Source organism: Odocoileus virginianus, chromosome 2 (genome assembly GCF_023699985.2).
Source record: "Odocoileus virginianus isolate 20LAN1187 ecotype Illinois chromosome 2, Ovbor_1.2, whole genome shotgun sequence".
NCBI classification, from domain to species: Eukaryota; Metazoa; Chordata; class Mammalia; order Artiodactyla; family Cervidae; genus Odocoileus; species Odocoileus virginianus.
In genome coordinates this window covers 47835890-47860387 of record NC_069675.1, presented here as the reverse complement: position 1 = coordinate 47860387, position 24498 = coordinate 47835890, and the positions used below count along the sequence as shown (strand labels likewise).

The window sequence follows — 24498 nt, the reverse complement described above, 5'->3', positions numbered from 1 at the left end:
AGTCAGAGAAAGACAAATACTGTATAATATCACTTATACATGGAATATAAGAAATGCAACAAACTAGTAAATATAACACAAAAGAAGTAGACCCACAGATACAGAAAACAAACTAGTGGTTACAGGTGGGAGGCTATATGGGGTGGGGAAGGAGGAGTGATAGTTTATGATGAATGGTGTCAGATTTGTGACCTCTGGAGGAAAGAATTTAGATCTGGGGCCAGAGACAAGGCTTGATCACTCAGAGCTTTTGTGTAGCAGAGTTTTATTACAGTGAAAAAGGGATAAGGAAAGCTTCTGACATAGATATCAGAAGGGGGTAGAGAGTACCCCACTCAATAGTTTTATCAAGGCCTTATATACTTTTACAATTGGTTTCTACAATAGAAAGTTCTTACCAGACCCACTCCCACAACTTACATCTTAAGATAACAGGATTAGAACTAACAATAGAAAGGTCTTACCAGACCCACTCCCACATAAGATAACAGGATTAGACAGAAGTTTCTCCTTAAGAAGGAGAAACAAGTTCTTGAGCAAGATACATTGTTGTTATATACTCATTAGTACAGAGCTTAAGGAAAAACATACCCTTGATCAAGATGAGTTGTCTTGTTGTGTAATAATTAGCTCTGGGCTGAAAGAAAATAATGTCTTATGTGACTAAGATGAAGGAATGTAGAGAAAAAAAAACTTGTCCTTTTCTCCTCCTTGAGAGCCAGGGACTCCTTATCAACCTGAGAATTAACTCTCTCAGGAGGTACAAACTGTTGAGTATAAGATAAGTATTGTACAATATGGGGACTATAGCCAATATTTTGTAGTAACTGCAAATTGAGTGTAGCCTTTAAAAATTTTATAAAAGATAAGTTTGAAAAAAAAAAAGAAGAGGGAACATAGCACCCATCCTCTGATATAATCAGTAGTTTGGAGTTAAGAAATTAGGTAGAAGAGGGCGATAACAAAGAGCAGGAAAGATTTCCCTGTGGAGAGTCATGAAACAGGAATTGAGATTCTGGATATCAGTTTTTTTAAAAGATCTCTATAGAGAAGTCAGTGTATAATCAACCCATCAGGCATGACTGAAAAGTCTACGTGATGGACAGACTACTGAGAAGATTTAGGGGCAGCTCTCTCCATCAGACAGGTGATTAGCATCAGTATTTTTATACCAAGAAGACTCTAGGGTGGAATATTTTTTCCTATTTTGATGGGGAAATATTTTATTTTACCATAAAGAACAAATGTTCTTTTGTCAGTTCTGTCATGATTTCACATTTCCAGTAACATCTAATTATCTTTTGGAAAATTGGAAAAAGGCCAGAGTTGGAGGAAGAGGTGCCTGCCCTATTTGGTGAAAGTCAAATTGAAAGCCTCACTCAAGTTGAATGGCATTTTGCACAATGAGGATGCCAAACTTCAACAGAAACTCTGGTTTTCAAGTATTTTATGCAGAATTAATTTTATCAAATTTTAAGACCACTTTCATTTTCTGTTCTAGGAGAGAAAAAAGTTTGGCCCTCTTGGTTGGAATATCTGCTATGAATTTAATGATAGTGACAGGGAATGCGCTCTACTGAACCTCAACCTTTACTGTCAAGAAGGAAAGATTCCCTGGGATGCACTGATTTACATCACTGGTCAGTATGCCCACATGGTCTGATGTCCAGCTCTCCACCACACGGTTGTTGGTTTACACCTACCTGGCTTATACCAAGATGGTGTCCTCCCAAGTGTATGGTGAGGGTGGTGATGACTTCTGATATTCCCTTTGAGAAGATAAGACCGTGATAAGAATATCATAAGAATGTTTATACAGAGAAGACGGGACAGATATTTTCCCAGATAATAATAGTGAATTCTTAGATAGTTCTTGCTACATGCCAAGCACATTTCAGGCACAGCCCATGAATTAGAAGATTTAATCCTCATAAGAACCCTATAAGGTAAAGACCATTATATCCCTATTTTACGAATAAGGAAACTGAAGCACACAGTTTACAAGGGTGAAGGCAAGATTTAAATGCAGGCAGTCCAGCCTCCAGAGTTTGTGCTCTTAAATTCAAAAGAATCTGAACATAGTTCACCAGTAGAGACCTATTGAGTCAGGGGTACTTACAACAAAGGAAAAAATATTTTATGGAGTATAATTTTTAGCAAATATTAACTGTGGCCCCGTGAGATCTTACTGATAAAACTAGATCCAGTGTAGACCATGCAGGCCCAAATAATGAAGAAAAGATTCCCATTAGGAGGTGGGGGAGGGAGAGAGCCTGCAAAGGAGCAGAATGGGAATGGATGGTTTTCATTGGTCAGCAAAGGAAATGAGGAACAGCAGAGAGGGGTCAGCTGATCTAAAGACTTGAACAGCATGTGACACCTTGGAACATGCTTGAGTGAAGGGCAGTGAAACAACAGTGAAAATGGATGAGGACCTATCTCCAGGCTGGACGAAGAAGGGTGGGCATGGAACCTGGGAAGCTCCTTTGTACTTCTGCCCCCAGCCACCCCTGTGGGGCCAAGATTGCTTAACATAACAGTGAACTAGACAGTATTCTTCCCTGCCACCCTGAACATACCCTGAAATTTCTGCTTCCTAGCTTTTCTCTGCTTTCTTTCTTTCCTAGAACCTTTGACCTTTCCGTTAGCTCAGTTGTTTCTACTGCCGTGAAAGTAACTGGGTTTTGAAAAGCATAGAAAGGAAATAGACAATGATATATCTTTTCTCTCTACTACTATTCAATGTTGTTGTTTCTATCCTGGGAAATTAGAGAAGGAAAAGAAATAAAAGGCATCAGTTTAGAATGGGAGAAGTAAATTACTTACAGATGACAACATCTTGAATGCAGAAAATCCTAAAGAATTCACACACACAGACACAAACTGGAAGTAACAAATGAGTTCAGCAAGGCTGTGGGATACAAAGTCAATATACAAAAATCAACTCCTTTTCTGTACACTGGCAATGAACAATTTGAAAATATTTGTAATTATGTTCATGATAACATCAAAAAGAATAAATGGCTTAAGAATAAATTTAATAAAAGAAGTGCAGACTTGTACACTGAAGCCTGCAAAGCATTGCCAAAGAAATTTAAAGATAATCTAAATTAGTGAAGAGACATGACATGCTTATGAAATGAGAGATACAACATTGTTAAAAGTGATAACATTCCCTGGACCAATCTATAGATTTAACACGGGCTTCCCTGGTGGCTCAGATGGTAAAGAGTCTGCCTGAAATGTGGGAGACCTGGGTTCGATCCCTGAGTCGGGAAGATCCCCTGGAGGAGGGCATGGCAACCCACTCCAGTATTCTTGCCTGGAGAATCCCATGGATAGAGGAGCCTGGTGGGCTACAGTCCATGGGGTCACAAAGAGTCAGACACGACTGAGTACACACACACACACACACACACACAGATTTAACACAATCGCTGACACATTTAACAGCTGAAGCTGATCATAAAATCTGTGAAAATGTGAAGGGCCCCAAAACCAAAAACAATCTTGAAAAAAATGAATGAGTCAGAAGAGTTATAATTCCCAATTTCAAAAGTTATACAAAGCCACAATAATCACGACAGGATTTACTGTATAGCACAGGGAGCTATATTCAATATCTTGTAATAAACTATAAAGGAAAAGAATTGGAAAAAAGATATATACACATATATGTATAATTGAATCATTTTGCTGTACACCTTAAACACAATATTGTAAATCAACTAAATTCAATTTTTTTTAAAAAAGACTATATAGTACTGGCATAATGTTAGACATATAATCAGTGGAACAGAATTGAGAATCCAGAAATAAATGCTTATATTTATCATCATTTCTAACAAAGGCACCAAGACAATTTAACAAATGATGCTGGGACAATTGGATACCTAGCTGCTAAAGAGAGAATTTGAATCCTTATCTCATAGCATACAAAAAAATTAATTCAAACTGAGTGGTGTATCTAAATGTAGGAGCTAAAACTATAAAGCTCTTAAGAGAAAGCATATAAATAAATCCTCATGACTTTAGGTTAATTATGGCTTCTTAGATATGGTGCAAAAGGCACTAGTAATTAAAGAAAAATAATAAATTCAGCTTTTTCAACATGTAAAGCTTTTACACCTCAGCAAACACTACCAAGAAAATGAAAAAGCAAAACATATGCTGAAAGAAAATATTTGCAAGTCATGTATCTGATAAGGCGCCTGTCTATGAAGTGTGTAAAGAACTCCTACAACAGTAAGAAAAGAAAATCCAATTTTAAAATGGGCAAAAGATTTGAATGTACATTTCCCAAAAAAAATACATACAGATGCCTAATAAGCCCATGAAAAGATGCTCAATTAATCATTAGGAAAATAAAAATTGAAACCATATTGAAATACCACTTTATACCTATTAGGATGACTATAATAAAAGAAAAAGACCATAACAAGTGTTATCAAGAAACTGGAGAAACTGAAACTCTCATATATTGCTGGTGGCAATGTAATGAGGTGCCACTGCTTTGGAAAATATTTTAATAGTCTTACCATATGACCTATAAATTCCATTCCACTCCTACATATATATCACACTAAAACTTGTACATAAATGTTCATAACAGCATTACTCATAATACCAAAAAGTGGAAACAACCTGAATGTCTATCAACTGATGGATGAATAAAACAAGGTATATTCCATACAATGTAAGATTGACAACGTGTGTGCTCAGCTGTGTCCGACTCTCTGTGACCCCATGGACTGTAACCCGCAATCTCCTATGTCCATGGAATTTCCTGGGCAAGAATACTGGAGTGGGTTGTCATTTCCTTCTCCAGGGGATCTTCTCAGCCTAGGGATGGAACCCATGTCTGCTGATTCTCCTGCATTGAAAGTGAATACTTTATGGCTGAGCCACTGGGAAAACCCCACAATGTAGTATTGAAAAGTAAAAGTCACTCAGTCATGTCCAACTCTTTGCAACCCCATGGACTCTACAGTCCATGGAATTCTCCAGGCCAGAATACTGGAGTGGGTAGCCTTTTCCTTCTCCAGGGGATCTTCCCAACCCAGGGATCGAATCCAGGTCTTTCACATTGCAGGCAGATTCTTTACCAGCTGAGCCATAATTGCTCCATAAAAATAAATAAAGTACTGGTACATGCTCCAACATGGATAAACTTCAAAAACATGCTAAGTCAAAGAAGCCAGACACAAAATATCACATTCTGTATATTCCATTTGTGTGAAATTTCCAGAAAAAATCAAGTATACAGACAGAAAGTAGAAGACAGACAGAAAGAATGATTGCATGGGGCAGAATAGAAAAGGACTGTGACTGCAAATGGGCACAAGATGTATTCTGGGGAATATGATAAAAATGTTCTAAAATTAGATTATAATGATAGTTACACAATCTTGTCAATTTACTAAAAACTAGTTATACATGTGAAATTTAAGTGATTTTTATGATGTTCAAGGTATAGCTCATTAAAAAGGTTTTTAAAAAGTAGGAAGGAAAAAGCAATGCTGGGGACTTCCCTGGTGGCCCAGAGTGGTTAAGAATATGCTGCCAATGCAAGGGACACAGGTTCAATCTTTGGTCTGGGAAGATTCCACATGCCTCAAGCAACTGGACCCGTGCACCACAACTACTGAAGCTCAGAGCCTATACTCTGCAATAAGAGAAGTCACTGCAATGAGAAGCCCACACACCACATCAAAGAGTCGCCCCCTCTCTAGCTGCAACTAGAGAAAGCCTGAGCATAGCAATGAAGACCCAGTGCAGCCAAAAATAAAATAAATTTTAAAACTTATTTTAAAAAGGCAGTGCTGTATCCAGGCAATGATATTTGCTCATGATGAGATTTTAGGCAGTCATCTATGGATTAATCCAGGAAATACAGCTTAGTTCTACTATGTTAAAGGCCAGAAATACAAAGATGATGTAGCCCCCCTCTACCAAAACTTCATGGGTGGAGATAATAAATAAACTATAATATGGTATAATTACCAAAATAGAAGTTGTAAGGACAATGCTATGGGAATTTAAAAGGAGCAATAATAATGCTCCTGGAGGAATCTAGGGAAGCTCCACCAAGGTGTTATGGTTGAGCGGGATGCTGAAAAGTGGGTTGGGCTCAGTTGAAGACAAGAGGCAGGAGAGCACGCTGGCAGAGAGAACACTGATGGGAAAGCCCAGCAGTGTCAGGATGAGCTATGCCTGCAGACACTGTGAATAGTTCAGTAGTGCTGGAGCAGGCTATAAAGAGATGATGTTGTCTTCCCTGGCTGCTCAGTGGTAAAGAATCCACCTGCCAGTGCAGGAGACACAGGTTCAATCTCTGGTCTACAAAGATCCCACATGCCACAGAGCAACTAAGCCCATGCGTCACAACTACTGAGCCTGTGCTCTAGAGCCTGGGGAATTGCAACTACTGAAGCCCAAGCACTCTAGAACGTGTGCTCTGAAACAGAAGAAGCCACAGCAATCAGAAGCCTACGCACCACAACTAGAGAGTAGCCCCCGCTCTCCACTAGAGAAAAGCCTATGCAGCAACAAAGACCCAGCACAGCCAGTACTAAATAAATAAATCATTTTTTTAAAGAGGTTTTGTATATAGAAGTAAGCTTTACCTTTAATAAAACTAAAAAAAAAAAAAAAGTGATCTGCAGGCACATCTTGAAAGCCTGTGTGTGTTCTTCATAAATTTGGACTCTACCTTATAAGCAGTGGTTGGCAATTACAGTCTTTTAGGCTGGGAAGAGGTGCAATCATTTACAAAGCTATAGTAAAAGCAAGATGAAGAACTGAACAAGTGGATTATAGCAACACCAAAGGGGAGACTAGACAGGAGAGAATAAACAGAGAAAGATTAAGGAGGCTTTGAATATGAGAAGGTGTTTGGAGTTGGATGAAGTGGGGGGGGGGGGGTCCTTAAAATTTTACAGAGTAAGCCAGAGCAATGCCTAAGTCCAGGAATCAGATCTGAGCACAGAGTGGACCAGGACAAAGCCAAACCTCAGGCCTGTCCAGTTTGTATCAGGCCATCCCTGAACCAACCCGTGGGGATAAGAATAGAAGAGAAGGGGAAAACCATGACATCAGGATTTGCAGTGAGACCCTTAGGAACCATCATGCCAGGGCTAGGACATGCGGTGGGCATGTGTGGTGGACACCTTCTCTCAAATGTTCTTCTTCTAAATCCAGAAGATTGCTGCTTAAAAGTAAGCCTAAAAGTGAGTCAGATACCTTGAGTCAAATTATTTGAGTTCCTGGTTTACTCATTTGATCCAACAAACAAGGTAACACTGAATCTGGACACAAAATCACCAAGCCTCATTTCTAAGGCAAATAATTTCCATGCTACTTCTCAAAAATGTAGATATTGTAGTTTGAAATTTTTTGGCCCTGCTGCAAGGCATGTAGGATCTTAGTTCCCCAACCAAGTATCAACCCATGCTCCCAACAGTGGAAGCATGGAATCTTAACCACTTAATCACCAAGAAAGTCTCTGAATTTTTTTTTTTTAGAATAATGCATTTTAGGACAACTCTTCCTCTCACCACTGACTAATTATTGGAGCCTGACTTTTCCAAGCCACCCTCCTTTCCCAGACATCATCATGCAACTGAAGAAACTTGACCTTTATATTCCCATCTAGCCCCCAGGACCATAAACTGACCACAAAGATTTAACCCAACTTTGTGTTCCAAGACTTCCCAGAGGGTAACTGAAGAATATTCTCAGGAAAGTACAACAACATCTCCTTCTTCCTTCTTAGAACTGTTGATACAGGGAGTCAGCTACACCCTCACCCTAAGTGGCTAAGCCAATAAGACTGACAAAAGGTCTTGGACAATGTCAAACGCCCCAACATTCAAATCATAGGAGTTCCAGAAGAAGAAGACCAAAAAAAAAGGCCATGAGAAAATACTTGAAGAGATAATAGTTGAAAACTTCCCTAAAATGGGGAAGGAAATAGTCACACAAGTCCAAGAAACCCAGAGAGTCCCAAAAAGGATAAACCCAAGGCAAAACACCCCAAGATACATATTAATCAAATTAACAAAGATCAAACACAAAGAACAAATACTAAAAGCAGCAAGGGAAAAACAACAAATAACACACAAGGGGATTCCCATAAGGATAACAACTGATCTTTCAATAGAACTCTTCAGGCCAGAAGGGAATGGCAGGATATACTTAAAGTGATGAAAGAGAAAAACCTACAACCCAGATTACTGTACCCAGCAAGGATCTCATTCAAATATGAAGGAGAAATCAAAAGCTTTACAGACAAGCAAAAGCTGAGAGAATTAAGCACCACCAAACCAGCTCTTCAACAAGTGCTAAAGGATATTCTCTAGATAGGGAACACAGAAAAGGTTTATAAACTCGAACCCAAAACAACAAAGTAAGTGGCAATGGAATCATACTTATCAATAATTACCTTAAATGTAAATGGGTTGAATGTCCCAACGAAAAGACAAAGACTGGCTGAATGGATACAAAAATAAGACCCCTATATATGCTGTCTACAAGAGACCCACCTCAAAACAAGGGACACCTACAGACTGAAAGTGAAGGGCTGGAAAAAGATATTTCACACAAATGGAGACCAAAAGAAAGGAGGAGTAGCAATACTCATATCAGATAAAATAGACTGTGAAATAAAGGCTGTGAAAAGAGACAAAGAAGGACACTACATAATGATCAAAGGAACAATCCAAGAATAAGATATAACAATTATAAATATATATGCACCCAACATAGGAGCACAGCAATATGTAAGGCGAATGCTAACAAGTGTGAAAGAGGAAATTAACAGTAACACAGTAATAGTGGGAGACTTTAATACCCCACTCACACCTATGGACAGATCAACTAAACAGAAAATTAGCAATGAAACACAAACTTTAAATGATACACTGGACTAGTTAGACCTAATTGATATCTATAGGACATTCACCCCAAAACAATGAATTTCACCTTTTTCTCAAGTGCACATGGAACCCTCTCCAGGAGAGAGCACATCCTAGGCCATAAATCTAGCCTTGGTAAATTCAAAAAAAATTGAAATCATTCCAAGCATCTTTTCTGATCACAATGTGGTAAGATAAGATGTCAACTACAGGGAAAAAAACTATTAAAAATATAAACATATGGAGGCTAAACAACATGCTTCTGAATAACCAATAAATCACAGAAGAAATCAAAAGAGAAATCAAAATATGCATAGAAATGAATGCATAGAAAATATGCATAGAAAATGAAAACACAACAACCCAAAACCTATGGGATTCAGTAAAAGCAGTGCTAAGGGGAAGGTTCATAGCAATACAAGCTTACCTCAAGAAACAAGAGAAAAATCAAATAAATAACCCAACTCTACACCTAAAGCAACTAGAAAAAAGAAGAAATGAAGAACCCCAGGGTTAGTAGAAGGAAATAAATCATAAAAATAAGGGCAGAAATAAATGAAAAAGAAACAAAGGAGGCCATAACAAAAATCAACAAAGCCAAAAGCTGGTTCTTTGAGAAGATAAATAAAATAGACAAACCATTAGCCAAACTCATCAAGAAAAAAAGGGAAAAGAATCAAATCAACAAAATTAGAAATGAAAATGGATAAATCACAACACACAACACAGAAATAGAAAGGATCATAAGAGACTACTATCAGCAACTATATGCCAATAAAATGGACAACTTGGAAGAAATGGACAAGTTCTTAGAAAAGTATAACTTTCCAAAATTGAGCCAGGAAGAAATAGAAAATTTTAACAGACCCATCAGAAGCATGGAAATCAAAACCGTAATCAGAAATCTTCCAGCAAACAAAAGCCCAGGACCAGATGGCTTCACAGCTGAATTCTACCAAAAATTTAGAGAAGAGCTAACATCTATCCTACTCAAACTCTTCCAGAAAATTGCAGAGGAAGGTAAATTTCCAAACTCATTCTATGAGGCCACCATCACCCTAATACCAAAACCAGAAAAAGATGCCATGAAAAAAGAAAACTACAGGCCAATATCACTGATGAACATAGATGCAAAAATCCTTAACAAAATTCTAGCAAACAGAATCCCAAAACATATTAAAAAGATCATACATCATGACCAAGTGAGCTTTATTCGAGGGATGCAATGATTCTTCAACATTTGCAAATCAACCTGTGATACACCACATTAACAAATTGAAAGATTAAAAACCATACGATTATGTCAATAGATGCAGAGAAAGCCTTTGACAAAATTCAACATCCATTTATGATTAAAAAAAAAAAAACCTCCAGAAAGCAGGAATAGAAGGAACATACCTCAACATAATAAAAGCCATATATTATAAACCCACAGCAAACATTATCCTCAATGGTGAAAAAATTGAAAAAATTTCCCCTAAAGTCAGGAACAAGACAAGGGTGCCCACTCTCACCACTACTTTTCAACATGGTTTTGGAAGTTTTAGCCACAGCAATCAGAGAAGAAAAAGAAATAAAAGCAATCCAGATCAGAAAAAGAAGTAAAACTCTCACTGTTTGCAGATGACATGATCCTCTGCATAGAAAACCCTAACGACTCCACCAGAAAATCACTAGAGCTAATCAATGAATATAGTAAAGCTACAGGATATAAAATTAACACACAGAAATCCCTTGCATTCCTATATGCTAACAATGAGAGAACAGAAAGAGAAATTAAGGAAACAATTCCATTCACCATTGCAATGAAAGAATAAAATACTTAGAAATAAATCTACCTAAAGAAAAAAATACCTGTATATAGAGAACTATAAAACACTGATGAAAGCAATCAAAGATAACACAAATAAATGGGAAAATATATGATGTTCATGGACTGGAAGAATCAATATAGTGAAAATGAGTATACTTTCAAAAGCAATCTATAGATTCAATGCAATCCCTATCAAGCTACCAATGGTATTTTTCAGAGAACTAGAACAAATAACTTCACAAGTTATATGGGGAAAAAAACCTCAAATAGCCAAAGCAATCTTGAGAAAGAAGAGTGGAACTGGAGGAATCAACCTGCCTGACTTCAGACTATACTACAAAGCTACAGTCATCAAGACAGTATGGTACTGGCACAAAGACAGAAAAATAGATCAATGGAACAGAATAGAAAGCCCAGAGATAAATCCATGCACCTGTGGACACCTTATCTTTGACAAAGGAGGCAAGAATATACAATGGAGAAAAGACAATCTCTTTAAAAAGTAGTGCTGGTAAAACTGGTCAACCACTTGTAAAAGAATGAAACTAGAACACTTTCTTAACACTATACACAAAAATAAACTCAAAATGGATTAAAGATCTAAATGTAAGACCAGAAACTATAAAACTCCTAGAGAAAAACATAGGCAAAACACTCTCTGATGTAAATCACAGCAGGATCCTCTATGACCCACCTCCCAGAGTAATGGAAATAAAAGCAAAAATAAACAAATGGGACCTAATTAAACTTAAAGGCTTTTGCACAATGAAGGAAACTATAAGAAAGGTTAAAAGACAGCCTTTAGAATGGGAAAAAATAATAGCAAATGAAGCAACTGACAAAGAATTAATCTCAAAAATATATAAGCAGCTCATGTAGCATAATTCCAGAAAAATAAATGACCCAATCAAAAAATGGGACAAAGAACTAAACAGACATTTCCCCAAAGAAGACATACAGATGGCTAACAAACACATGAAAAGATGCTCAACATCACTCATTATCAGAGAAATGCAAATCAAAACCTCAATGAGGTACCATCTCATGCAAGTCAGAATGGCTGCTATCAAAAAGTCTACAAAAAATAAATGCTGGAGAGGGTGCAGAGAAAAGGGAACCCTCTTACACTGCTGGTGGGAATGCAAACTAGTACAGCCACTATAGAGAACAGTGTGGAGATTCCTTGAAAAACTGGAAATAGAACTGCCATATGACCCAGCAATACCACTGCTGGGCATACACACTGAGGAAACCTGAATTGAAAGAGACACGTGTACCCCAATGTACATCGCAGCACTGTTTATAATAGCCAGGACATGGAAGCAACCTAGAGTCAGACGAATGGATAAGAAAGCTGTGGTACCAGTGCAGTAAGATTAGATCTCAATTACAGGAAAAAAATTATTAAAAATTCAAACACATGGAGGCTAAACAACACGCTTCTGAATAACCAACAAATCATAGAAGAAATCAAAAAAGAAATCAAAATATGCATAGAAATGAATGAAAATGAAAACACAACAACCCAAAACCTATGGGACACTGTAAAAGCAGTGCTAAGGGGAAGATTCATAGCATTACAGGCCTACCTCAAGAAACAAGAAAAAAGTCAAATAAATAACCTAACTCTACACCTAAAGCAACTAGAGAAGGGAGAAATGAAGAACCCCAGGGTTAGTAGAAGGAAAGCAATCTTAAAAATTAGGGCAGAAATAAATGCAAAAGAAACTAAAGAGACCATAGCAAAAATCAACAAAGCTAAAAGCTGGTTTTTTGAAAAAATAAACAAAATTGACAAACCATTAGCAAGACTCATTAAGAAACAAAGGGAGAAGAACCAAATTAACAAAATTAGAAATGAAAATGGAGAGATCACAACAGACAACACTGAAATACAAAGGATCATAAGAGACTACTACCAGCAGCTCTATGCCAATAAAATGGACAACTTGGAAGAAATGGACAAACACTTAGAAAAGTATAACTTTCCAAAACTGAACCAGGAAGAAATAGAAGATCTTAACAAACCCATCACAAGCAAGGAAATCGAAACTGTAATCAGAAATCTTCCAGCAAACAAAAGCCCAGGACCAGATGGCTTCACAGCTGAATTCTACCACAAATTTAGAGAAGAGCTAACACCTATCTTACTCAAACTCTTCCAGAAAATTGCAGAAGAAGGTAAACTTCCAAACTCATTCTATGAGGCCACCATCACCCTAATTCCAAAACCAGACAAAGATGCTACAAAAAAAGAAAACTACAGGCCAATATCACTGATGAACATAGATGCAAAAATCCTTAACAAAATTCTAGCAAACAGAATCCAACAACATATTAAAAAAATCATACACCATGACCAAGTGGGCTTTATCCCAGGAATGCAAGGATTCTTTAATATCCGCAAATCAATCAATGTAATACACCACATTAACAAATTGAAAGATAAAAACCATATGATTATCTCAATAGATGCAGAAAAAGCCTTTGACAAAATTCAACACTCATTTATGATTAAAACTCTCCAGAAAGCAGGAATAGAAGGAACATACCTCAACATAATAAAAGCTATATATGACAAACCCACAGCAAGCATCACCCTCAATGGTGAAAAATTGAAAGCATTTCCCCTGAAATCAGGAACAAGACAAGGGTGCCCACTCTCACCACTACTATTCAACATAGTTTTGGAAGTGTTGGCCACAGCAATCAGGGCAGAAAAAGAAGTAAAAGGAATCCAGATAGGAAAAGAAGAAGTGAAACTCTCTCTGTTTGCAGATGACATGATCCTCTACATAGAAAACCCTAAAGACTCTACCAGAAAATTACTAGAGCTAATCAACGAATACAGTGAAGTTGCAGGATATAAAATTAACACACAGAAATCTCTTGCATTCCTATACACTAACAATGAGAAAACAGAAAGAGAAATTAAGGAAACAATACCATTCACCGTTGCAACAAAAAGAATAAAATACTTAGGAGTATACCTACCTAAAGGAACAAAAGACCTATACATAGAAAACTATAAAACACTGATGAAAGAAATCAAAGAGGACACAAACAGATGGAGAAATATACCGTGTTCATGGATTGGAAGAATCAATATTGTCAAAATGGCTATACTACCCAAAGCAATCTATAGATTCAATGCAATCCCTATCAAACTACCAACGGTATTTTTCAGAGAACTAGAACAAATAACTTCACAAGTTATATGGAAATACAAAAAACCTCGAATAGCCAAAGTAACCTTGAGAAAGAAGAATGGAACTGGAGGAATCAACCTGCCTGACTTCAGACTATACTACAAAGCCACAGTCATCAAGACAGTATGGTACTGGCACAAAGACAGAAATATAGATCAATGGAACAGAATAGAAAGCCCAGAGATAAATCCACGCACCTATGGACACCTTATCTTCGACAAAGGAGGCAAGGATATACAATGGAAAAAAGACAACCTCTTTAACAAGTGGTGCTGGGAAAACTGGTCAACCACCTGTAAAAGAATGAAACTAGAACACTTTCTAACACCATACACAAAAATAAACTCAAAATGGATTAAAGATCTAAATGTAAGACCAGAAACTATAAAACTCCTAGAGGAGAACATAGGCAAAACACTCTCCGACATAAATCACAGCAGGATCCTCTATGACCCACATCCCAGAATTTTAGAAACAAAAGCAAAAATAAACAAATGGGACCTAATGAAACTTAAAAGCTTTTGCACAACAAAGGAAACTATAAGCAAGGTGAAAAGACAGCCCTCAGATTGGGAGAAAATAATAGCAAATGAAGCAACAGACAAAGGATTAATCTCAAAAATATACAAGCAACTCCTGCAGCTCAACTCCAGAAAAATAAATGACCCAATCAAAAAATGGACCAAAAAACTAAACAGACATTTCTCCAAGGAAGACATACAGATGGCAAAAAAAAAACACATGAAAAGATGCTCAACATCACTCATTATCAGAGAAATGCAAATCAAAACCACAATGAGGTACCATTACACGCCAGTCAGGATGGCTGCTATCCAAAAGTCTACAAGCAATAAATACTGGAGAGGGTGTGGAGAAAAGGGAACCCTCTTACACTGTTGGTGGGAATGCAAACTAGTACAGCCGCTATGGAAAACAGTGTGGAGATTTCTTAAAAAACTGGAAATAGAACTGCCATATGACCCAGCAATCCCACTTCTGGGCATACACACCAAGGAAACCAGATCTGAAAGAGACACATGCACCCCAGTGTTCATCGCAGCACTGTTTATAATAGCTGGGACATGGAAGCAACCTAGATGTCCATCAGCAGACGAATGGATGAGGAAGCTGTGGTACATATACACCATGGAATATTACTCAGCCATTAAAAAGAATTCATTTGAATCAGTTTTAATGAGATGGATGAAACTGGAGCCCATTATACAGAGTGAAGTAAGCCAGTATACTAACACATATATATGGAATTTAGAAAGATGGTAACGATAACCCTATATGCAAAACAGAAAAAGAGACTCAGATGTATAGAACAGACTTGTGGACTCTGTGGGAGAAGGCGAGGGTGGGATGTTTCAAGAGAACAGCATCGAAACATGTATATTATCTAGGGTGAAACAGATCACCAGCCCAGGTTGGATGCATGAGACAAGTGCTCGGGCCTGGTGTACTGGGAAGATCCAGAGGGATCGGGTGGAGAGGGAGGTGGGAGGGGGGACCGGGATGGGGAATACATGTAAATCCATGGCTAATTCATTTCAATGTATGACAAAAACCACTGCAATGTTGTAAAGTAATTAGCCTCCAACTAATAAAAATAAAGGAGAAAAAAAAAGAAAGAAAGAAAGCTGTGGTACATATACACAATGGAATATTACTCAGCTATTAAAAAAGAATGTATTTGAATCAGTTCTAATGAGGTGAATGAAACTGGAGCCTATTATACAAAGTGAAGTAAGTCAGAAAGAAAAACACCAATACAGTATATTAACACATATATATGGAATTTAAGAAGATGGTAACAATGACCCTATATGCGAGATAGCAAAAGAGACACAGATATAAAGAACAGACTTTTGAACTCTGTGGGAGAAGGCGAGGGTGGGGTGATTTGAGAGAATAGCGTTGAAACATGTATATTATATGTGAAATAGATCGCCAGTCCAGGTTTGATGCATGAGACCGGGTGCTCAGGGCTGGCACACTGGGATGACCCTGAGGTCATGGGATGAGGAGGGAGGTGGAAGGGGGGTTCAGGATGGAGAACACATGTAAATCCATGGCTGATTCATGTCAATGTATGGCAGAAAGCACTACAATATTGTAAAGTAATTAGCCTCCAATTAAAATAAAGAAATTAAATTAAAAATAAAAAGACTGATCAGAGGTGCTTCAACAGGAGAAGAAAGATAGATGCCAGTTAGCACATTGCTGTCCTGGAAGAAATAAACTACAAAGATCCAAGCACAAATAACTTTCTCTCAACCAACCATCTCAGCTTGAAAGAGAATGGAAAAAAAATCTTGACATAATAAGAGATGGAAACGAGCAGATAAACATTTAAAAGCTTCAGAAGCTGACAACATCAGTATCATAGGTAAAATTCTTCTTGGAGCACTACAGAGGTGAAAAATAAATTGTAGCAATGGGTCTGGAATTTTTCCAAGGAATTATATCAGCAGTGGGCTTCCCCGGTGTCTCAGGGGTAAAGAATCCACCCGCAATGCAGAAGATGCAGGGTCAATCCCTACGTGGGGAAAATCCCCCGGAGAAGGAAATGGCAGTTCACTCCAGTATTCTTGCCTGGGAAATTTCATGGACAGAGGAGCCTGGCAGGCTACAGATCATGGGGTCACAGGAGTCAGACATGACTTAGCAACTAAACCACCACATCAATTATACAACCACTACAGCACAGAGTAACTATCTTTCCTATTGTAATGTGGGGGTGACAATGTAGCATAGCTTCTCTGTGGAAGAGAGATGGGATACCAATAAATTTTAATTTCCCATAACCTAATTTCTGTGATGTAAATTGTCTCTTGCATCTTGGATCTATCCTTTCCTCCTTGTACATCAATAATGTATAAGGTATGCATAGATTTTGAATGCCTTGTTGTAAATATTTTGGTTCCATTTAGCTTACTGGCCCCCAAAAAAAGCAGTCTTTGATGCAAAGTAGGTATGTTTTACAATACTACAGTCAGTGATGGGATAAGGCCAAAAGTCAATATTTCAATATTTTTTAAACAAAGGAAAAAAAAACAGCAAGAAGGAAGAACTATGTAAACAGAGCTCAGTTGCTTTAGTTTCAATTATTTGGGAAAGGCAAAATAATTGGGGGAAAGTACATATACCTCCTTGGGCTTCTCTGGTGGCTCAATGGTAAAGAATCCACCTGCCAATGCAGGAGACAAGGGTTCCATCCCTGGGTCAGGAAGATCCCTTGGAGGAGAAAATGGCAACCCACTATAGTATTCTTGCCTGGGAAACCTCATGAACAGAGGAGTCTGGCAGGCTACAGTTCAGGTGGGGGTCACAAAAGAGTTGGACACAACTTATCAACTAAACAACAACAACATATGCTAGTCTTCTTTCTGCTTTTTAAAAATTGACTTTTAGTATCTTTAGGGATAGGTTAGTGGAAAGACACTCAATGTGCCAAATGTGTAAATAAATAAACCTATTAGAATGTGGGTATGCATATCAATTAAAAACAAATGTTTTTAAATGCAAACTCCTTTTCAGGTGAAATTACCTATGGTGGAAGAGTTACGGATACCTGGGATCAAAGATGCCTTCGTACTGTCTTGAAAAGATTTTTTTCTCCTGAAACATTACAAGACGGTTATAAATATTCTGAATCAGGTGAGTGACTTCTCAATACTATGGAAAAAGACCTTTTCCAAGAAGTCATTAACAGCATCCTCAGTTTTCCATCCAGGAGCTGTCTGTGTCCAGTCCTCACCACCTAGACCCCCATATTCACCATCCCCTTGCTTTGTTCCTTTTTCAGTTGCTAAGTCGTGTCTGACTCTTTGCGACCCCAGGGACTGCAGCATGCCAGGCTTCCTTGTCCTTCACTATCTCAAACTCATGAACGTTGAGTCAGTGATGCCACCCAACCATCTCTTTCTCTGTTGCCCTCTTCTCCCCATGCCCTCCATCTTTTCCAGCATCAGAGTCTCTTCCAATGAGTTGGCTCTTTGCATCAGGTGGCCAAAGTATTGTAGCTTCAGCATCAGTCCTTCCAATGAATATTCAGAGTTGATTTCCGTTAGGATTGACTGGTTTGATCTCATTGCTGTGCAAGAGACTCTCAAGAGTCTTCTCCAGCACCATAGTTCAAAAGCACCAATTCTTCCATCCAATTCTCATGTCCATACGTGACTACTGGAAAAACCATAGCCTTGACTATATGGACCTTTGTTGGCCAAGTGATGTTTCTGCTTTTTAATATGCTGTCCAGGATTGTCAAAGCTTCAGCTTTGGTTGTTAGAGTACAAAGATATCTATTGTGTGATAACCATTTTTAACTATTTCTGGTCTAAAATAGATTGTACTCTGTCTAAATGTGTTTTCAAAGTTCTATCACTTCAGAGCACACCTTTCAGCAGCACATCCCTGAATTCTTAGAATCTTGGAATGTTCTGCAGGTGACACCTTAGGACACTGATAGATGCTAACGGCCTCCAGAAAATGCGAAGGAATCTGACACAACAATGAAAGCTAGGGGGCTTGCAAAAAAAAAATCCCTGTTTCTCCATGATGCAGCTGATAATAGCCACCATCTGAACAGACAGAGAAGCACCAAACTTGGCAGTACTCAAAGGTCATCTATTTAAGACATATTTGCCTTCTGTGTTTTCAATAACAGGTATCTATTTTGCGCCCCTGGCTGACAGCCTGCAAGAGTTTAAAGACTACATTGAAAACCTGCCTTTGATAGATGACCCAGAAATATTTGGAATGCATGAAAATGCCAACCTAGTTTACCAGGTATGTGGCCTTTCAACTTAAATGCATATTCATTTTGTGTATATAAACCTGAAACATCCATAATCATCTCACTGCTTGTGTAAATTATAATCTTCTTAAATAAATAAAATAAATGTTCACCTCAGCTTCAGCATTTGGTTCCAATTTAGCCACCTGTTGTCTCTGTATCTTTCATGGAATCCTAAGATAGTTAGGTATCTTCTTGTCACTGTCCACCCCCTCACCTTCCAGCCTCTGCCTGGTCCATAATCTATCTGCTAGTCTTCCATAATATGGGAATTTAGATGGTAATCCAGAGAGTCCTTTCTCTTTTGTTCTTCTCTATCCATTCTGGGGATATTTATATCATATTATACAAGGATTTATGGATCCACAAATGAATAGGTTATAAAAGTACAATAGCAAATATCCAAGGCAGATAAATCAAACACTGCTCTTCAAAAGCACGGATCATTGATTTTGCTATTTGCAACAGCAGGTTGGACTTGGAGGGCATTATGCTGAGTGAAATAAGACAGAGAGAGAGAAATGTTGTGTGATATCACTTATATGTGAAATCCAAAAAATACAACAAACTAGTGAAGATAACAAAAAAGAAGCAGACTCACAGATATAGAGAACAGACTAGTGGTTACCAGTGAGGAAAGGAAAGAGTGGGGGGGGGGGGGGGCAAAACAGGAGTAAGTGATTAAGAAGTATAGACTATCATGTATAAAATTAGAAAGCTACAAGGGCATAATGTACAACACAAGTAGGAAATATTTTATAATAACTATAAATAGTGTATAACCTTTAAAAATAGTGAATCATTCTGCTGTACATCTGTAACATATAATATTGTACATCAACTATACCTCAATTTTTTTGACTCAATAATTTTAAAAAAATTATTGAAGTGTAATTGATTTACAATGTTAATTTCTTCTGTATAGCAGTGACTTAGTTATACATATATATATATTATTTTTCATATTCTTTTCCATTATGGTTTGTCACAGGATATTGAATATAGTTCCCTAGCTATTATATCTTAATTTTTAAAAAATAATCTAAAAATTTAAAAATGAAAGCACAGTTCATCAAGGTCATAGGACCAGATCACTAAAATCATGGCATCTGGTCCATTCACTTCATGGCAAATAGAAGACGAAAAAGTGGAAGCAGTGACAGATTTTATTTTCTTGGACTCCAAAATCACTGCAGACAGTGACTACAGCCATGAAATTAAGAAACTTGCTCTTTGGAAGAAAAGTTATGACAAACCTAGACAGCATAGTAAAAAGTAGAGACATCACTTTGCCAACAAAGGTCCGTATAGTCAAAACTATGGTTTTCCATGTATGGATGTGAGAGCTGGACCATAACAAAGGCTGAGAATTCATGCTTTTGAATTGTGGTGCCGGGGAAGACTCTTGAGAGTCCCTTGGACTGCAAGGAGATCAAGTCAATTTCAAAGGAAATCAATCCTGGATATTCACTGAAAGGACTAATTCTGAGGCTCCAATACTTTGGCCACCTGATGAGAAGAGCTGACTCACTGGAAAAGACCCTGATGCTGGGAAAGATTGAAGGGAAAAGGATAAGGGAGCGGCACAGGATGAGATGGTTATATAGTGTCACCAATTCAATGGGCACAAATTTGAGCAAACTCTAAGAAATAGTGGAGGACAGAGGAGCCTGGCATGCTACAGGCCATGGGGTTGCAGAATTGGACATGACTTAGCAACAGAATAACAACAACTTGACCACAGCAGTAGGTCCAAAGAGCAAAATGGATAATCTTACTCCTCCAACACCCTCTGATGCCATGCCATTACTTAAGGGTAGTCCAACCTCCTCAGCATGGCACTCAAGACTCCCCCATGACCGGTCCCTTCCATATCCTTCCAGTTTTATTACCTATCATGTTCTGGAATCTTTAGGTGAACCAAAGCCAAGAAAAGAGGTATGTCCCTGGGGCCCGGGAATACTCTAAATGTTGGAGACCAGATTGGCCTCATGAAGCTGAAGGGAATCACCTTTGCAATTTAAATTTTGTCTCTACAATGAGACAAATTAGAAGGTAAAATCAGCCTAGATATCAAGGAACATGTACAAAACAACTGTGGAACTTCTCGGTGATCCAAAACCTATGTCATGCTCTCTGCCCTAAAAATTGGTTTGCTGTTCAGTGAAGGGCTTCCCTGGTAGCTCAAATGGTAAAAGAATCTGTTTGCAATGCGGGAGACTTGGATTCGACTCCTGGGTTGGGAAGATCCCCTGGAGGAGAGCATGGCAACCGACGGCAGTATTCTTGCCTGGAGAATCCCCATGGACAGAGGAGCCTGGGCTAGAGTCCATGGGGTCGCAAAGAGTTGGGCACGACTGAGCAACTAAGCACGGCACATTCAGTGAAGAGTTGGAATATCTTATTTTTCCTGATTCTACTTTCAGGAGGAAAAAGAGGTGGCCAAACCTAGTGTTAATATTCAGTCATCTGACTGTTTGCCCTAGAGTGGGTGGATGTGGAGGCGAGAGAACAGTGTGGAAATGATAGACTTGCTGCATTCAATGAGAAGTCAGGACTTTAGGGAAGAGTAGCGTTCTTGGCAATGTATACCTGTGAATGTAGTTTTTTGTGTTCTCCATCAGTTCTGAATGAGAATGAGACAGTAGGCATGTGGTGAGGCCCCAGGTATATTTTTCTGTCCAGCCTCCCTTCCTTCATTTTTCTGGCACAGTATGCACCTGATTCCTACCTCTTTCCTTTGGGACAGCTTCCACTTCCTCATTCTGTTAGATTCTGGTAAAACCTCCAACCACTCTTTGCCTTCACAGGGGTGGGCATGTGACCCAGCCATCACAGCATCACCCAGCTACTGAACCTGGTCCAAGGAGTAGCCCCATAGCCCATGCTAGGAGAATGAGAGTCCTTCCCTGAGACAAGATATATAGATGCTGGACTGGAAGAGGGCTGTCTTTCCTCTGGAACGACTGACTAAGATGCTGCATGTCTGCAGCATTCTGTGCCCTTACCCTGATACCCTGACCCCTTCTCTCTACCACATGAAGAAGCTCATCTGCCACAGGAAAGAATGAGAGAAACAACCAGACATGAACAGGAGAGAGAATGCTAGATCCATCCATGCCTGAAACCCACATGACTTGAGTTCTCTTCTTCCCAGCTATATCTGCCAACATATCCCTTCTTTCTGCTTTAGGTTAGATAATTCTGTATCATCAATAGAGTCTTAATGCAAAAAATATGAATGATTCCTTCCTCAGCTCAGCAAACTACACTTACAAAGTGCATACTAGAGACCAGTAAAGAAAGCTGGGCCTAGCTGTTCTAAATGTTTCAAGACTTTTGACTAACCAGGAAGTCAAGAACTAAAACAGTGTATGTGCTTATTTATGTCCGACACTTTGTGGCCCCATGGACTGTAGCTGACCAGGCTTTTCTGTCCATGGAATTCTCCAGGCAAGAGTACTGGAATGGTTTGCTATTTTCTCCTCCAGGGGATCTTCCCAACCTAGGAATTGAACCCACATCTCTTGCATTTTCTGCACTGGCAGGTGGATTCTTTACCACCAGCAACACCTGGGAATCACAAACTAAAATGGAAAAGTCACTATTAAATGGTTGGCACTGAGCAAGGAAATCAAACTGTTTAACTATAGCATTAAGTAAATAACATCACAGTTGTTTAGGACCTAATGAATATGTCAAAAGTAATATTTGAAAGAAGATCTGTCATGTAAAATATAACTTTTACAATCAAGATCTGTAATTCTAGGTTCTGAATTCTTTTCTTGGGTAAGTGAATGATGAGTGTTATGACCAGTATAAAGAAAACCTCTAAGAGATTCCAACAAATATACATGAGAAGATACTATGTTTCTGAATAAAGGAAAAATCTAAAAAAATTAACAATATTAACTGATCATGGAATAGGAATTTCTAAGCATAAAATCAAAGGAAAAATAAATCACATTAGAAAGAGCCAGTGGGGACTTCCCTGGTAGTCAGATGGCTAATTCAGGGGTGGGGCAGGTAAACTAAAGTTATAAATATTTCTTAAAAGCAAAATCATGAATAATTTTTCTTTTTACTTTTCTGTGTTTTGTAAATTTTTAATAATGTTCTATAATACTTTTCTAATTGAGATAACATTATTTGAATAAAAGTATGTTCTAAAACTGAATTCTCATTATTTCTTCCTCACTTTCATAACTGCCTTTTAAAGAAGTAACCAAAAATTGTTTAACCATTTTTTATTGTGGTAAAACATATAACATAAAATTTATCATTTTAACCATTTTTAAAAATATGATTAAATGACAGTTACATTAAAGTGTTCAACCAGAAATATTTAACTGTAACACCATAGATGAAATACTATGCATTTCCAATGAGCACATTTTACCAACTCTGTCTTAAACATAAAATATTAAAATGTCCTTGGTTTTGGCAACAGCTATTATTTCTGTAATAAACTGTATGTGCTGCAAAATTATATTTTTGAGAATTTGGGTCCTCACTGTTCTGTCTCTTCTCACCATTATAGTACAAAGAGACCAACACTTTGATCAACACTATACTTGACGTTCAACCAAGGTCCTCTTCTGGTGGAGAGGGAAAGAGCAACGATGAAATTGTCCAAGAACTTGTTGCTTCTGTACAGACCAGAGTTCCAGGTAGTAAATAATTGTTGGCTTATGTGGGTAATGGGACTTTTAGGAATAAACTCAGAAAGCTGAGTGATAGGCAGGTGTCCAAATCTGCTTATTATGTAGAAGTTTTTCTTTCTGTAGAGAGAGAGCTCTTTCAATGTAGAGGCCTCTATTTATAGATTAGAAGCCTGCAGCCCCTTGACATCTCAACAGCCAGAAGCATGAAGAGCAAGCCGGCTTCTAGCCCAATATAACTTTAAACAGACTTTTTTCTGAGTTTCCTAATGTCTCTAGATCTGTACTGCCCAAGACAGTAGCCACTAGCCACATGTGGCTACTTAAACTTTAAAATTCATTTCCTCAGTTGCACTAGTCACATTTTAAGTGCTGCCATATTGGACAATGCAGATGGAAAACATTTCCATCATCATAAAATATTCTATTGGACAGCCCTGCTCTAGAATCCATTTCACTTTTTTTCTCCAACAAGAGAAGTGCTTGCATATATGCTAAGTCATTTCAGTCATGTCCATCTCTTTGCGACCCTATGGACTGTAGCCTGCCAGGCTCCTCTGTCCATAGGATTCTCCAGGCAAGAACACTGGAGTGGGTTGCCATACCCTCCTCCAGGGGATCTTCCTGACTCAGGGATCAAACCTGCATCTCTTATGTCTCCTGCATTGGCAGGCAGGCCCTTGACCACTAAGGCCACCTGGGAAGTGAGAAGTAGAGAAGAATAATTTATCATTTCACTTCATTTTCTGGTGAGTTAAGGAAACTTCCTGAATGATCACAGAGATCCACTTCCACACTTTTCTTAGAGTGACTATAGATTTAGATGTCTTCATCTATTGTTCATGGTTGGAAATGTCATTATAGGAAAAAGATGAGGCAGAGAAAAAAAATGAGTGACTATAAAAGTAAACTGTGCTTCTGTCTCTGTCCACAGTACTCTGATACCAAGTGTATGGGTTACCCCCCTCCCCACATTAGGCAATTCTCCAACTCTCTGGACACCAACTGGATGTCCTACAACTCAGTTACGACATTAACTATCCAGAGCTGGCACAAATCCCACAGGTTAAGGGCTCAGTCCCATAAGACTGTCCACTCT

At 38.3% G+C, this 24498-nt stretch overlaps 1 protein-coding gene across 1 annotated transcript in view; it reads left to right on the top strand.

Moving 5' to 3' along the window:
- The window catches only part of DNAH6 (dynein axonemal heavy chain 6), a 282979-nt gene that overhangs the window by 240231 nt on the left and 18250 nt on the right, over positions 1 to 24498 (top strand). The window contains exons 68-71 of the mRNA XM_070479741.1: positions 1502 to 1640; positions 17481 to 17600; positions 18610 to 18731; positions 23279 to 23408. Coding sequence (XP_070335842.1) covers positions 1502 to 1640; positions 17481 to 17600; positions 18610 to 18731; positions 23279 to 23408 — 511 coding nt within the window. The remainder of the gene's footprint in view (positions 1 to 1501; positions 1641 to 17480; positions 17601 to 18609; positions 18732 to 23278; positions 23409 to 24498) is intronic.